We start from the raw sequence: 17,549 nt of genomic DNA on the forward strand, positions 1-17,549 counted from the left end.
CATCTCATCCCTTAACTATTCATTCAATTTCATTTTTTATTTTTATTTCCAACAAATTCAATTAATAAAAACACACTTCATTAAATAAAATAAAAATTACAACTTAAAATCCTAAAAAAATACATAATTAAATTCATGGCAAAATAAATAAAAAAAGACATAATTTAAAATACAATTTTATAGAAATTATAAAAACTACTCCGCCGGCGAATAATCCCCCCGGAGGCGGTGGAGGCAGAATAACAAGTTGTCCCGCCAGATACACAATGCCGGCATGATGGGCTTGAAATTGGGCAGGCGTCATGCGGGAAGTGTCTGCCACCGTGGCGGTGAAGTACATGGACATCAAGGAGGAGGGCGGCCCTTGGGAGCCCGCCTGGCTTGATTCGCCTCGGCCCCTCCTCCCTCTAGCCGCCTTCGCCGCCTTGGTCCCTTGCGGCCAACTGTGCTCTCAACCTCCTGCGAGGTAACCTCTTGTGCGGCGCTGCCTGAACCCCCCCACTAGACAAGTATTGGCCACCCGCCGTGTGCTTCGTGCGCTTCGAGGTCGAGCCCGTGCAGAATTGGACACTGCCGGCCCACCTTGCCTCGTCTTTGACGACCTCCCAAACATTGACATGTTTGAATTCTTTGCCGGTGTCATCAAAATAGACTCGCAAAGTCGATATCAGAATGTCGGCTCCCGTGACTCCGCTTTGGTAATGAGCCGCTTCAGTCTTGTAGATGCTGCAGAAATTTTTGACCTCTCTGTCGACTCGGTCAAAGTGAGCGCGGAGCATCTTCAATGTGCGGCGGCGGGACCCCTTCGGCTTAATCTCGTTGTAGGCCTCGGCGACCTTTTCCCAGAAGCACTTTCGGGTTTGTTGATTCCCGACGATGGGATCGTACGAGACGCTGATCCAGGCGCTGTACACAGCCATCGTGTCCTTGCGGCTTTAGGGATGCCGGCCTACATCCTCCTCCTCCTCGGCCGCCTTCGCCTCTTCCTCCACGGCGTCGAATGCCCTGGAGCTTCCACCGCCTCGTCCTCCTTCCGGAGTTAGTTCATCCGGATAATCCTCCCTAATTTGGGATAATCCCTGTGAATACCTCGGGACGGAGGGACGAGCGTATGCATCCACATCAAAATGGGGTGGTTGGTACCCCGCCGGCGTCGACGAGCCTTGGGTGCCCGACGTCGACGAACCGGAACCCGAACCACCCAATACATTGTACATGCCCCCCAGTCGCCAAACGCGTTGATGTCAAACCCGCCGGAGCCGCCACCGCCAGAGTTTCCGTCGCGGGACATTTTGTGATGAAAATTGGAGAGGAAATGAAGATGATTTGGGAAGAATAGATGTGTGTTTGTGTGTGTAATGAGGATGAAATAAGAGTATTTATAAAGTAAAAAAAGAAAAAAATGGTCGAAAAAATGGTAATATTACCGTTTTATTTTTTATTAATAAATTCGATTTTTTTAAAAAAATGATTTATTGCGTCAGCGTGACAAAGCCCACTGGCAGGCCGGCGAGTGGGCGTCACGCGTGGCGCCAACTCGCACCACCTCGCGCGGGCGCGTGGCGAGACGGATCGCCATCCGTCTCGGTGGGACGGGCGTCTCGGCGGGATGGTGACGAGACGGGACGCTACAACGCGTTCCGCGTCCGTCTCATCTCAGAGGTTCACCACCTTGTAAGCATGATTACAAATTAAATATTCTTTTATTCTGTACGTGTTTCAGTAAACTATATAGAGAAAGCAATTAAACACTCCAATATTTTGGAGGTTCATTGTTTTTACTACATACTACAAAGAGAGAGACAATAAAACGAAAAAGAAAAGGTGAAATGTGAGATATGAAACATGCATGTGCAGCAAAATAAATGTTGGATCCTGTGTTTGACTGAATTAAATCTCTACAATTTAAAGTTTTACAAATCCATGTACGTTTATTCTTTCGTTAGTCGCGGCGCATGTTATTATATTAACTCGTGTACAAAAAGTTGCTAATTAAAGGATTTGTGTTCACAAATATTTATTGTGAATTTTTAAAGAATTGGTTACTACTTTGAGATTTTTAATTCCGAAAATATTAGTATATCAAATGTGTAAACTTTCTGAATGTGAAAACACTATGATATTGATATAATGCATGTTACTTGTTACTTTGTTAGTGTGATTAAAATGCAGATATATATACTTTCATGGAGAATAACGCAAATACTTTATACGTTCTCATGCAATTTTAAAATTTCAAATATATTTTAACAATTTATATTTATTTATAATTTTCTAAAAATATTTATTGAATTAGTGTATTTCTGAAATTAAATTTATCTTTTAATATCCAAAGGTATCGTTGGAGATATCTCTTAGTATTTTACTTTCTGTCTACTTTAACTATTTATTAATATCATTTTTTCCAAAACGAGTGCAAAAATGAAATATATGTGACATCTGTTATGGGACGGAGGGAGTAGCTAATTGAGCATATATAGTCTAACCTGAAATGTTTAGGTAGGCTATAAATCTTAAGATGATGAACAGGCAACATGCAGGAACATGATCTTGTCCCGGCAAATATATTCAAAGAGAAATTGCGAAAGAGAAATTGGCACCTGCATGCTTGATTTACTTGTTTTCTTTGTAGATCATGGAATCATATTTCTCATTCTACATATCTACCCCACCTCTCGAATCTCGATCACTTCTAAAGTATGCAATTTTTTATCACATCGCTCCCACCACTTTTCAATGATGACAAATCACTAATTCATTTTTCATAGGCCGAAATTAAAAAGGAATGACTAATTAAAATATTTGAATCTCTTATTCTCTTTTCATATTTTTAATATTTGTACCTCAAGAAATATGATCCAAACATGAAAATTACAAGGAAACTTATTGAATAGATGGCATCATCACATGATCAGTGTAGTAAAAAAAATGGATACAGTTTTGATGTTACACACTTCTAATATATACTCATTAAGAGCAGTGGCGGACGCAAGAATAAAGTTTGGCAGAGGCTTTACTAAAATTTCTCATACTCTCTTTTCGTCCATAAAAAATAGTCTCGTTTTGCCAATTTTGGATATCGACTAGTCCCATTTCTAAAAATGGAAAGTTTCTTTCCCATATTTTTATCTACTTTTCTTTCTATCTCATTTACTTTACCTACTTTTTCTCTTTCTCTCTTACTTTATTAATTTCTCATTAGAACCGGTGCTGTCTACAAATGAGACTATTTTTTTGTTCCGTCGTCTCTTATATTTTACTCTTTTCATCTATCTTACTTTATTCTCTCTCTTACTTTACCCTCTCCACTTTAACCTTTAACACATCAATTTCTTAAATCATGTGCCAAAAAAAAACACCCCAGCTACCTTGAGACGAATGAAGTATAAATTACAAAAATGCATAAATATCTAATATATAAAATTAATCCAGCACAAGTTTAACAAAAAGAATAATATAATTCATGTTCTAGTTGTGTTTGTTTTGCTAAAACAATAAATATCTAATACGTAAAAATTCATAATTATCTAATACACTGTGATTTTGTAAACTACTTCCTTCATTTCCTAAAAATAAAAATTCTTTACTTTTAGTTTTTTTTCTAAAAATAGAAACTCTCCATTCAGGAAATGGATCCCACAACCTTTTAGTATTAATTTCATTACTTTTTCTATTTTTTTAAGAGACTAATTTGGATTAAAACTCGTATTATTTCTAAAAATTGTATTTTTTAAAAATGGAGAGAATGCAAAAGAAAAAGAAAAAGAAAAAATTGACTATCACCTCACCAATTACAAGTTGTAATTGTTGTTTGAATAAAAACGTTAAATTTAGGAAACAATTTAAAAATGTTACTATAAGTATTTAAAACTTAGTTGCACTATTCATATTATTTGGAGAGATAAAAGTTAAATCATGCAACCATTTAAGTAGGGGGTAGGGATTGAATTTTTCAACTATTATTATTATATTTATTTAAGTTTTAAGAGGTTTTATTTATTTCTATCTTCTTCCTCGTCCCAATTCTCCAGCGGTCATTGTTTCAAGAAGCTAAGTTTTTTCTGTAATTTTATCTTTCAGCCCCTCCTTTCCACTAAATTTCTTTCCCATGAAACCTAAAAGATATAAATTTGGGAAGGGCTGAAGATAGAGTATTTTAATTTTGAAAAAATTTATAATAGAAATTTATAAAAAAAAAGTTTGGAAAGGGCTTAAGCCCCTCACCTCCTCCACCGGTGTCCGCCACTGATTAAGAGATTATGAGGCATAATATTAAATCTTTTGACCATATATTCTATGACGTGTGTGTGTGTGTGAGAGAGAGAGAGGGAGAACCGAACTATTAAAATTCTGACTCTCTAATACTAAGATGTTTGTTATCTTAGGCATGCTTTATGTGGAGAATTGCCACAAAAAACAAGTTACCCTTGTATAAGAAATAACTGTATATATGTCTCTAGTGTATTCCCTGACATGAAACCACCACATAATATTCCTTTTTCCATATGTCAACATATATAGATAGATATGCATTATCTGATTAGTAATATTAATGTCTAAACACACACACACGAGAATCCTTATTTTGATCCTAAATTCTTCCTTTGACCATTCTTTTTAACTACTACTTAAAAGACCTAATCAAAGTTTGATGGAATTTTATAAATTGATTATGCTAGCTGGAAAAGGTAAGTAAATGGTCCGAGTTATGGATTCTTGGGCTATGTTTTTAGACCAAACCAAAGCAGACAGCTTTAAACAGTAAAAGTACAGTGTGCACATGAACTGCTCTATCTCTATTCTATTCTGTCCTGCCGCCTTTGGAGTATATAAACAACTCAACTAATTAATTTAACTTTCATCCAAAGTTGAACTACTCATACTCACTAAATATGGTTAAATGGATCACTAGCTAGTTTAAGCTGTCAAAATAAGTAAATCACTAATTTGCTTCCAGGTGTGGACATCATTGAGGACACAATGGATATTATAGGTGTAAAAAAGTAATTAAAGTATTGTTAGTGGATAATGGGGGTCCCACCTCTTTAGAGAGGAAAGACATTTCAAAATTAGAATGTTCATACTTTTCATAGATAAACTAGAAATGAAATTGTTCATACTTTTCAGGGATGGAGGGAGTACTGTTTTTGAAGCAATTTAGGATTTTTAAAAAATACTATGTGAAAACTTTGAAGTTTTAGCAAACGAATTAAAGAAAACCAAAAAAAAATCAATAATTACAACACTAGGAAATGAATTGATGGGAGAGTAGAAAATGTGCCTCCCTTTAAACAAGTTGCAAGTTCTAACATTATCAACAGAGAATCCTTTCGTTCTGCAAATCCGTAAAAAAGTATAATAGAAAATACACATGCAAGTAGTCCCCACAATTACTAACATTGAATTAAATTAATGTAATGCAATTTAATACTCCTAGTGTAGAAAATCCTCGTACACAATTGAAGATTCTGCATATGTTTATAAACATGCATTAACATCATAATAAGACCTAAATCAAGAGTAGACAAAAAGGCTAGTTTTTTTTTTGGATGCTATAAATAGTTCCCACCACCATCAAATTCATTCACAAATTAACCCATCTCTTCTTCAATGGCTGCTTCAGTCCCTCAAGACCACTGCTTCGATTACCCCGGCCTTCTCCCTAACGACGGAGAAACCTCTGGAAACATGTTCAACTCCAACATGCAGCTTCCGTTGATGAGCTACGACGTCAATTCCCCGGTTTCAGTCGCGTCTTTTCCCGACGTCCAATTTGGCCTTGCCTCGGATTATATGGTCGTTCCTCAGATGGAGACCGGGTTTCGTGATTTCTCGGCCTCTGATTACAATCACAGCCATGTTTTCGATTCCGGATCGGAAGAGTGCAGTGGATCAGTCTGGCTACCTTTCAATCCCTTGCTTGCTCAAAATTGGGTTTGATTTTTAACTCTATTTCTGTGAGAACCATATCAGTTCGCATATATATTAATATATGAGTTGACATCACATAAAATTCTCATTTTAACAAAGTTCTCATTTTAGGGGAAAGATGCGACAATGGTGGAGGAGAGCGAACAAGTGAAGGTGGGGAGATACTCAGCTGAAGAAAGGAAGGACAGAATTGTTAGATACTTGAAGAAGAGAAACCAGAGAAATTTTAACAAGACCATCAAGGTGAGAATGTCAAATTATTAAGCATTCTATTTTTGGTTGAAATTTAGTCTATTAAAATTTCTTTATTTATTAATCACTACTATATGTGTATATAAGCTGATTTTGGTAATATGGTGGTGGTGCAGTATGCGTGTCGTAAAACCCTAGCAGACAAGCGTGTCCGAGTTCGTGGGAGATTTGCCAAGAACAATGAAGCTGAAATATTGATGGACTCACAACAAAACAATTCATTTCACCAAGATGATGAGGACTATTGGTTGCAAGCAGCCATGGACAATCTTGCCCACTTTCCTTATTTAGCAACCTAGAACCTTGGAATTTTATCCATATTGGTGCTGTCATAATTTTAATATAAAATTGAATTGCACCTCTCGTATTAATCGAAAATTATTAACGGGTACTCCTCTATATATTAGTAGTCATTTTCATTCCAATATAATTCTGCGCACTTATGCAATCTAATTTGTAGTGACTAAAATTCCATACCAATTAATGATCTCTAATTAGTTCTAAGCCACGAATCCAATGCTATAAAGTCCTGAAATGATGATGAGCATATAAGGACTAACTTTTGTGGTTGTGATCGATCCCTTGATTTGATTTTTATTCCACTCACATCCACTTCCATATCTATATAGCCATATTTTAGGGATGTAAGCATACATCTAGGCTTAGCCAATCTATTCATCAAATTTAAATTCGATTTGAAATATTTATCCATATATTAGTGGATTCATTTGGCATGCGCTTACCATTTTCCCATTCACGAGAACTCAAAACTTTCAAGTATCTAACTGAGAACTACAATAAATTCAACATTCCACATGCACATTTGAAAAGGAAATAAAGCATCTGACTTTTAACAATTAGGTTAAGAATAGAATACAAGTACAATTCAACAAAATCAAATGCCAAGGTGATAGGGACTCCAACATTACGGCGGCACCTACGCCATTGGCGCAGCACAACAACGCCGAGACCGCGACGCTACATGGATGAATCCCCCAACAAGATCTATGCACATCTTTAGTTTTATTTTTGTTTCCTTTTGAACGTATTTTTTATTTAGTTTAGATTTGATAAATCTTTTCAGGTTTTCTTCTTGATTCTTTCCAGAATCGTAGAGTCAAATCAACTAGGGTCCGAACTCTATATATTAGAGTTCATTACAGAGTCAAAATCATCGAGAAATATGAAATAAAATTCAGTTCTCGAAATCCTAAAGCTTGACCTAGTTGCTTCTAGGTTTATTATCTATTTTCTATCATATATTTTCACAAACCGGTGCTCCGACCCGACCAATAGGCACTCGAAGCCTATCCTTCCATTGACTACTCTTCTCCCTCAACACTCAACAACCATGGCTTTAGGTTTGATGGATTTGGACCCCCAACCCCCGCTGATGTGCAGCCTCCACGCTTTGGCACAACAACGAGAATCCATACTTAAAAAGTTGGAAACTCTAGCTTTTGGCGGATACGTAACTGAGGACAGACTCAAAGAACCGCCAGACCCGGTTATGGAGCTGTCTACGCCGAAGCATGGGTGGAAACCACCACCATCTCGGACTACTGCCCCGGCGACCACCAGCCCGGGGTCAATTCGCCGCCCCCGCATGGAGCCACCACGTTTCACAGAGCCTATCACAAGGCCAAGGCTAAGTTTAAGTTACATTCTCCCTCCATCTTAAGGTAGTTGGATCGAGTTCTTTTTTGAATTGTTCTTAGGTAGTTGAGTTATTTCATTTTTTGGCAAAAACTTTATCCTCTCTCACACATTACTCTCTCTTCATCTCTCTCACTTTATTCACTCTCTTATTTTACTACGTCCACTTTATAACCTTTTAAGACATCAATTATTTAAATTTCGCGCACACAGTATATAAAAAGGCGTAAGACATTTAGCAACGTCGAAACTTGAAAAATACTAGCACTACTTAGTTATTAAGCATTTATATTATTCACATGTGTTTCTGCATAGAAAAGCACTCACATTATTCATATTTATTTTTCCTTTTAATATCTTAGTTATATATTACTACAAATTACGAATAATATTAACATCATAATCATATCTTAGTTATCCACTAGGTAATGTTTCATTTCTTCATGCATAAACTCCAACAAATAATTGTACATGGGTGTCATCGATACTAACTTTTTATAGTAATAATTAATAATTAAATATCAATTTTGTATGTTAAAAATATCAAAATAAAATATAAATTTATCAATCTTCTTGTGTTGATAAACTTATATCTTTGTGTTGATATTTAAATTTACATGTTGTATTTATATAATTATTTCTTTGTGTTGATAATTTTAATACATAGAATTGAAAGTTATTAGTTATTACTGTAAATTAGTTAGTACACTAACGCATCCCGTTATGCAATTAAATATGTATTATATTGATTTGGTTCGTGAGACTGAATCTCAGATTTAATTCTAAATAGCTAGCTATTTGTCACGACTACATCTCCCTAGTGCTAGTGAGCGCACTCTATAACGTGACTAAATAATCTTAAAATAAAAGGATAAGCATAAGGAATAAGTCAAACTCAAAAAGTTAGTTTCGAACACGAAGATGGTACACAGTCAAAAAGAAACCAGAGTATAATAACGGGGTTTATAACTCCTAGTACATAGTTCTATTGCAGCGGAAGAGTCTAAGACAAAGTAGTGCGTCTGAAGATCACTACCTTGGGCTACCTAATGCTACTTATTAAAAACCATTACCCAACACATTCGCCTCCTCGTACACGCTCAACCTGCACATTAGAAAAGAAACATGCAGGGCTGAGTACTTAATATACTCAGTAGGCATAGTGCCAAAATATAAGTTTCATTTAAATTTGTCAGCCACAGTTGAGTGAACACGGAGTTTTTATTTAAAGGCCCGAGTCACTAAATTTCCTTTAATTTCATAAAATTGATTGGGCAATCATATAAATATAGATACCATATCTAAACGTATGTGAACCGGGAATGTGGCCACACTCCACAACGGTCACTGGAGGTGTGTAGTGGAATAAGGGTCCCAAATTGAGGAGATTGAATGGCGAATTTAATGTCTATTCTTAGTAAGATTCCAAGTGGACAAATTTTGTGGACGGACGAAAATAGTAAAATGAGACAAACTTTGTGGGACGGAGGGAATATATAGTAATAGTGGGATGAAAAATTTTTCATGATGGCTCCAATCTTTGTGCAACTGTTTGGCTCAATATTACATTACTGAAATAACCTGTCGGTGATTAAGGGAGCTGACTTGCACCCATTTTATGAAGATCTGAAAATGACATCGAGATGATCCGCTGCCACATCAAATCACAAGAATTCATAAGTAGTAGTATCATTTTAACAAAAAGCAAATTTTGATAGTAGTTCTTATTGAAACTCTAACAGAAACTAATCCTTAATTTTCATGCCTTGACAATGAGAAGGTTTAGGTAATTCGACCCCACGATTGGAAAGATGCAGCAAATTCTATGTTTCGACAAGATCACAACATAGAATAGGTGTATGTATAATGTATCAATGTATGAGCAAAATAATTTGGGAGATGGCTATTCATGCATCAAAATAATACTCTATTTGTTCCTTTATAAGTGAGACGTATTCCTTTTTAAGTTGTCCCATTATAAGTGTGATATTTCAATTTTTGAGAGAGAAAAAAAAAGCAACAATATCTCTCTCTGACTTTATCTTCTTTTCTATTTTTTTCACTCCTAAAAACATGTGCCCAAAACAAATGACTCACATAAAATGGGACGGGGGAGTACTCCACAAAGTGATGAAACTGATGGTAACATATGTTGTTTATTCCACTATACATATGCTTAGTATAGTGTGTTAACTTTGGTTTGAAAAATACCTCGGAAATATTAATACTCCCTCCGTCCCGGGCTACTCGCTCCTTTCCTTTTTGGCACGGAGATTAAGGAATGAGTGTATAGGAAAGTCAAAAATTACGGCTGTAGGTGAAAATTTTTACCAAAAATGAAATAAGTGCGATTAGTGCGGGACGGAGGGAGTATTAGTTTGAGTCCCCAACATAAAAATTCTAGCATCGCCTTTGGAAATGAGGATGGTGTTCTTTCACTTTGAGGCATCCTACAAGTTTAAAGTTACAAATATCAGAGATTCAAATATAATAAACACAATGTTTAATAAATTAACATTCATCAAATAAATTACAAAACCAACAATCTAGTGCAGAACATGATATGGCATGCAACAAGTCTAAAGCTAAAATAAAGTGATTTGCAGAAACAAAGCTAAAACAGAGTCCAAAGTCCAAATAGCCAAAATAAAATGGACTTGTTTATGGGTCAAGTACAAAGCTAAAACCAAGTCCAAGAATCGCATATAAAGAAGTGGACTTTTGTAGAAACAAAGTCCAAAACTGATTTGCAAAATCACAATAAAGAAATAAAAAAGAAATTGATTCCCTCCATTTTTAGTGCTAAAAATGTTCAAAGAAACTGCATTGACTGTCCAATAAAACTGCCAACATTGACTGTTTTTAATTTTTATCCAAACAATTTTAGATGGATTTCCTATCAAATGTGAAATGCTCACAATGGATAAACTAGATTTTTTTATAATTAAAGAGATGGATGAGTGAGATAAGGGTATGCTAGTTATCAGATATATATATATATATATATATATATATATATATATATATATATATATATATATATATATATATATATATATATATATATATATATATATATATAGGGAGATGATCAAAATAAGTATGTGTTTAAATCCAGAAATGCAGACCAAATCTCAGCCCTAGGATTAGATGATCTAATGGTCAATAATTAACCAAAAACACGGAAGGTCATAATTAAGCAATTTTAGGTCATATTATAATATTTGGATTTAATGTCATACTAAGATCGTTTTAGGTCATGCTTTGTTAGCATGACCTACAAATTACCTAATTATGACCTAAAAGTGCCCTAATTATGATATTGTTCTGCGTTTCTGTATTTAAATCCAGTTTTACATAGATCAAAACCATATATATATATATATATATATATATATAGTTGTGATCAATGTCGAACCAATTTTAAAGACCGAACTAGAGACCAAATCTGAACCATTAGATCTAGTTTTTTTGATGAGATGTGCTGATGTGTAAATTTTTTTCGGCTTCATTACAAGCTCATTTTACTTCATTGTATAGGTTTATTACTTCATTCCGTACGTAATACCTTGAAACTACAAGATGTTTTTACTTGCTTCCAGTAGGTTTTGAAATGATTCAACATATGCTTCATTCAAATTCATTGACGTGGGTTTTTACCTGATTCACATTTAAAAATGCAATTTATTCAAGTGAGTTTATTACTTCATTCAGAAACGTTATTACTTCATTGGATAAGATTTTTACTTCATTCCAGTAGAACTTCAAATGCTTCTATACATACTTCATTCCAATAATTTATTACATTATTCCATGTGTTTATTAAACCATATCAGCACCGTGGAAGTGGTGATAGATATTGTAGAGAGAAGAATGGCATGCGACGGTAAAACCGCATTTACGTACTGGAATGAAGTAATAATCCTATTGGAATGAATTAAAAACCTACTGGAATGAAGTAATATATTCTGGAATGAAGTTAAATCATCGTAACATGTTAGTATGACTTATTTACCTTTGGATGAATTAAAATAGGCTTGTGATGAAGGCGAAAATAATTTATAAATTTGTGTATCTCATCCATAAAAAACTAGATCTAAAAGCCCTAATTTGGTATGGTTCGGTGGTTCGGTCTTTAAGAGTGAATTTGTGGATAATGGGACTATATATATATATATATATATATATATATATATATAGGAAAATGATCAATACAAAACTTGATCTCAATACAAAATCCAGACCAAATCTTGACCATGAGATTTGACAATCCAATGGTCAATAATTAAACAAAAACACGGAGGGTCATTGTAAAGCAGTTTTAGGTCATATTATAAACTTTGGGTTTGAGGTCATGTTAAGATCATTTCATGTCATCCTTACTATAATGACGTAAAAATAAGCTTACAATGACCTAAAAATGACTTTTGTATGCTTGGTTCTGCATTTTTGTATTAAGAATGGTTTTGCATGGATCAAAACCATATATATATATATATATATTGACTTCATGTTTTTCATATAAACATAGCTAGGTCACCGTGGAATGTTCTATTCAAGTTAATAAATTAATCTTGTCTTCAGTTTTAATTTCATGAGCCATTCATCATGAAAGAGCTGCATATGTGGAGAAAATTGCATGAACTCATTCCATAATGTGAATGTGGAATTTGATTTCTACCCCCTCCATTCATAAAAAATAGTTTCATTTGTGGACAACACGAGTCATAGTGAGAAATTGGTAAAGAAAGTGAGATGGGAGAAAAAGTGGTACAGTAAGACAAATGTGATGAAATATTAGATAAAGTATGAGAGAGAGGACATAAAGCATAAAGTGAGACTACTTTTTGTGGACATCTCAACTAGCAAAATGAGACTATTTTTCGTAGACAATGAGAATATAAGATTGCAGTTGAACTTGAATGCTCCCTGAAACAGGATCGTTTCCTATGTTTGTTGATTATAATCAATCCATTGCACATGATCAACTATGTGAAATTTCTTTATCTAGAATGCCTTTATCTGTGAAAGTGTGTCCATGCAAACTACTGGAGCTCGGCTTCTGAGCTCGGAAATGAAGCTCGGCTTTGAGTCCGGTTGTGATCGAGTGGTGGAGCCTCGGCAGCTCCGAGAAGAGATCAAGAAATAAAGCTCGGCTTTGAGCTAGCCGAGAAAGGCAGTTCGGTTGATAACCAAGAATGGCAGTTCGGTTGATAGCCGAGAAATGCAGTTCGGTTGCTAACCAAGAATGGCAGTTCGGTTTTAGCCGAGCAGCGGTTATAACTAACTTTGGGAAATAGAGTTAGTTGGATTTTATTTCTTGATTGCATCTTGTATAAATAGCTCGATAGAGCTCAGTAGTGAGAGACGCAGAACACAGATTACACACACAATTAGAAGAGAATTCTTGCACTAGCTAGCGTTTGCTTAGAGTGATAGATTGTGAGTGTGAAGTTCTTGTATTGAGAGTTCCATCAATAAGATTCCGGTCATCTTCTCCGTGGACGTAGGTGGATTATCACCGAACCACGTTATATCGTTTGCGTGCTTTATTTCCTCGTTCGTGCGTGTGTGAGATCGGCGGTATCATGACCCAACAAGTGGCGCCGTCTGTGGGAAGACTTCCACGATTTGCCGATTGATTGGTTTCTGGGTGAGTTCGTGTCTAGAGGTTCCGTTGTATAAGCTGATCTTGGCGATTGCCCACCGCTCGTTTTGAGAAATGTCTACAGCCAAGTTCGAGGTGGAAAAGTTCACCGGGAGAAACGATTTTGGGCTGTGGAGGCTGAAGATGAAGGCCATCTTGATGCAGCAAGGCCTATGGGATATCTTGAAGAATGAAGGTGACGCTAAAGAAGGCAAACCTGATGCTGATGAAAAGGAGAAGCAAAGGCTTCAAGATATGCAGTATAAGGCTTATAGCACCCTGATCTTGAACCTCACGGACAGGGTGCTAAGGGAAGTTTCCAAGGAGGAGACGGCTGCAGGAGTATGGGGGAAACTTGAGTCATTGTACATGACCAAGTCTCTGGCGAACCGGTTACATTTGAAGCAAAGGCTTCTTGCTTTCAAGTTTTCAGATGGGAAGAGCATTTCTGAACAGCTCGAGGAGTTTGGGAAATGCATAGATGATCTTGAGAATATCGATGAGGTCATTAAAGATGAGGATAAGGCATTGATGTTGCTCAATTCCCTGCCTAAAAGTTATGAGCACTTCAAGGATGCAGTGCTTCTTGGAAGAGAAACCAAGGTCACCTATGAAGAGATTCATTCTGCATTGAAGATGAAGGAATCGCAGAAGGCTAATAACAAACAAACTGATCCAGTAGCTGAGAGTCTGCATGTGAAAAATAATCAGAATAAAAGGGGTTCCAAGAAGAAGTTCCAGAAGAAGGAAGAAGGTGGAGTATGGAAGGAGAAGAGAAGCTGTCACTACTGTAAGAAACCGGGCCATTTAAAGAAGCATTGTTTTGCTTGGAAGAGGAAACAAGAGCAAGAAAAGGCTGGGAACATAGAGACTGCTGATCTGGCTCAGGATGTTGAAGATAATGAAGCTTTGAATATCCACTCAGGGGCCAAGATTGAAGAATGCTGGATCATGGATTCAGGGTGCTCCTTCCACATTTGCTCACACAAATCTTGGTTCCAAGAATTATCAGCTTGGGAAGGATCAGTGATGCTAGGAAATGATCAAGTGTGCAATGTCAAGGGCATTGGGAACATCAGATTGAGGATGAAGGATGGGAGTATGAAGACTCTCACAGAAGTCAGATTCATTCCTCAAATCAAGAGAAATTTAATATCTCTTGGAATGCTAGAGTCAAAAGGGTGCAGATTCAACTCTGGTGATGGGATCCTCACAGTAACAAAAGGCACCAGAATTGTGATGGAGGCCCAGAGAAAGAACAGCCTATACTATTTGCTGGGTGAAACCGTGGTTGATGCTGTGAATCTTGCCCAGACAGAAGACCTGCATCTATGGCATGCCAGGCTTGGACATGTGGGTGAGAAAGGCATAAGAGAGCTGGCTAAACAAGGAGTGATGAAGTTAAGTGCATCAGACAGCCTAAAGAAATGTGAATCTTGCATTCTAGGAAAGGCAAAGAAGCTGCCATTTTCTGGTGGGAAACACACTTCATCAGCCCCATTTGTGTATGCCCACAGTGACTTGTGGGGGCCATCCCAAACTGAATCCATAGGTGGAGGTAAGTATTTCATCTCCATCATAGATGATTACTCAAGAAAAGTGTGGATTTACATTCTAAGAGAGAAGTCCCAAGCTTTTGAAAAATTTAGAGAATGGCATGCTAGATATGAGAATGAAAAGGGCTCAGTGCTTAAATATCTAAGGACTGATAATGGCATGGAGTTTCTGTCTGCGGAGTTTGATAGATTCTGTAAGGTGAAAGGGATAAGAAGGCATAGGACCGTGCCAAGAAATCCTCAACAGAACGGGCTGGCAGAAAGAATGAATAGGACATTGCTAGAAAGGGTGAGGTGCATGCTATTCTACTCTGGAATGCCAAAGAGATTCTGGGCAGAGACTGTCTCTACTGCAGCTAATCTGATCAATAAGTGTCCATCATCTGCTATATCCAATGAGACCCCAGATCAAAGATGGTATGGAAGCCTAGGTGATTACTCAGCCTTGAAGGTGTTTGGGTGTGCTGCTTATGCACACATTAAGCAGAGTAAATTGGAGCCAAGGGCAAAGAAATGTGTGTTGTTGGGATACCAAGATGGGGTAAAAGGATACAGATTGTGGAATTTGGATAGAGAAGGCAGAAATATCATTGTGAGCAGAGATGTGACATTCAATGAAGAGGAGATGCCATTTAAAGATGATGGGAAGCCCTCTGGTGGTGGCAGTAGCTCTGAAATGCAAAACCTTGAGTTTGGTGGAGAATCTGCTGGAACAGACACTGATGAGGATGTTGTGATCACAGGAAATCAAGAAGAAGGTGGAGCAACTAGCTCTCAACATACTCAGAACACAGGTGAGCAGGAGTCACCAGTGCAGCAAGCTGCTGCAGCTCAAGGGGCCAGAAGAAATCCAAGAAGAAATGCAGGCCTACCTAGCAGATTCTCAGATTATGACATGAGCTTCTTTGCTCTATGTGTAGCAGAAGTACTCATGTTTTCAGAACCCTCAACCTATGAAGAAGCCATGAGTTGCAAGGAAAGTCAGAAATGGATCAAGGCCATGGAAGAAGAAATAGAGTCCTTGCTGAAAAATGGGACTTGGATTTTGGTGACTGATCCAGGGACTCAGAAGCTGATCAGTTGCAAATGGCTGTTTAAGAAGAAAGTAGAGGTGGGGGAAGTTGAAAGCATACGGTTTAAGGCAAGGCTGGTTGCTAGAGGATTCACACAAGTAGAGGGTATTGACTACACAGAGGTGTTCTCTCCAGTGGTGAAGCACACTTCCATTCGGATCTTATTGGCCATGACTGCTCATTTCAACTGGGAGCTGCATCAACTTGATGTGAAGACAGCATTTTTGCATGGAGATCTAGAGGAAACGATCTATATGATGCAGCCTAAGGGTTTTGAGAAGCCGGGAGAAGAAAAGAAAGTTTGCTTGTTAAAGAAAAGCCTATATGGGCTCAAGCAAAGCAGCCGGCAGTGGAACAAGAAGTTTCATGAGCAGATGGAATTGATGGCATTTGAGAGATCCAGTTTTGATAGCTGCGTGTATGTCAAGAGAAGTGGAAATCTAATACTGGCCTATCTACTGCTGTATGTGGATGATATTCTGCTGGCAGGATCAAGCAAGAGTGAGCTGCTGTCTGTCAAGGAGGAGTTGAAGCAGAGATTTGATATGAAAGATCTTGGGGAAGCCAAGAGAATCTTGGGTATGGATATTGTCAGGAACAGAAAGAAGAAAGAACTGAAATTGGTTCAGGCTGATTATATCAGAAAGGTGGTAGAAAAATACCAGGTAAGGAGTGAAAAATCAGTATCCACTCCATTGGCTAGCTGCTTCAAACTCAGTAAAGAACAGATGCCAAAGACAGCTGAAGATAGAGAAGAGATGAGCAGGATACCCTATGCAAATATAGTGGGAAGTGTGATGTACTTGATGATATGTACAAGGCCGGATGTGGCTCATGCCATAAGCGTTGCAAGCAGATATATGGCTGATCCAGGTAGGGATCACTGGGCAGCACTAAAGTGGATTCTGAAATACCTGAAAGGGTCTGTCATGGTTGGCTTGAAGTTTGGTGGTGGAGTTTGGTCTGAGGAGAGGGAAGTCCTAGAAGGATTCTGTGACTCGGATTATGCGGCTAACTTAGACAACAGAAAGTCTCAGAGTGGTTACATCTTCACACTATATGGCACAGCAATCAGCTGGAAATCAAATTTGCAGTCTGTGGTTGCACTGTCCACAACCGAAGCTGAGTATATTTCTCTGACTGAGGCTGCAAAGGAAGGAAAATGGTTGCAAGGAATCTTGGAAGATTTAGGAATGAAGCTGGGAGCAGTGAAGATTAACTGTGACAGCAACTCGGCTATATGTTTAGCAAAACATCAAATGTTCCATGAGAGGTCGAAGCATATAGATGTGAGGAGACACTTCATCAGAGATGAGATTCAAAGTGGAAAGATCAATGTGGTGAAAGTTCCTACCGAAGAAAATGCATCAGACATGTTGACAAAATCTCTGCCAACTTCGAAATTCAAACATTGTTTGAAGTTGGTTGAGATTG

General features: G+C 37.3%; 1 protein-coding gene across 1 annotated transcript; it reads left to right on the forward strand.

Annotated features, from left to right (window-relative positions):
• Positions 1-5,620: 5,620 nt before the first annotated feature.
• On the forward strand, positions 5,621-6,561 carry LOC121744316. Its single transcript, XM_042137815.1, has 3 exons — positions 5,621-5,934; positions 6,043-6,174; positions 6,300-6,561. Exons 1-3 carry the CDS (start codon positions 5,689-5,691, stop codon positions 6,480-6,482), a joined length of 561 nt encoding a protein of 186 aa, XP_041993749.1. The 5' UTR covers positions 5,621-5,688; the 3' UTR covers positions 6,483-6,561.
• Positions 6,562-17,549: the final 10,988 nt, after the last annotated feature.

The sequence above is a fragment of the Salvia splendens genome, chromosome 8 (assembly GCF_004379255.2).
Source record: "Salvia splendens isolate huo1 chromosome 8, SspV2, whole genome shotgun sequence".
Classification (NCBI taxonomy): Eukaryota; Viridiplantae; Streptophyta; class Magnoliopsida; order Lamiales; family Lamiaceae; genus Salvia; species Salvia splendens.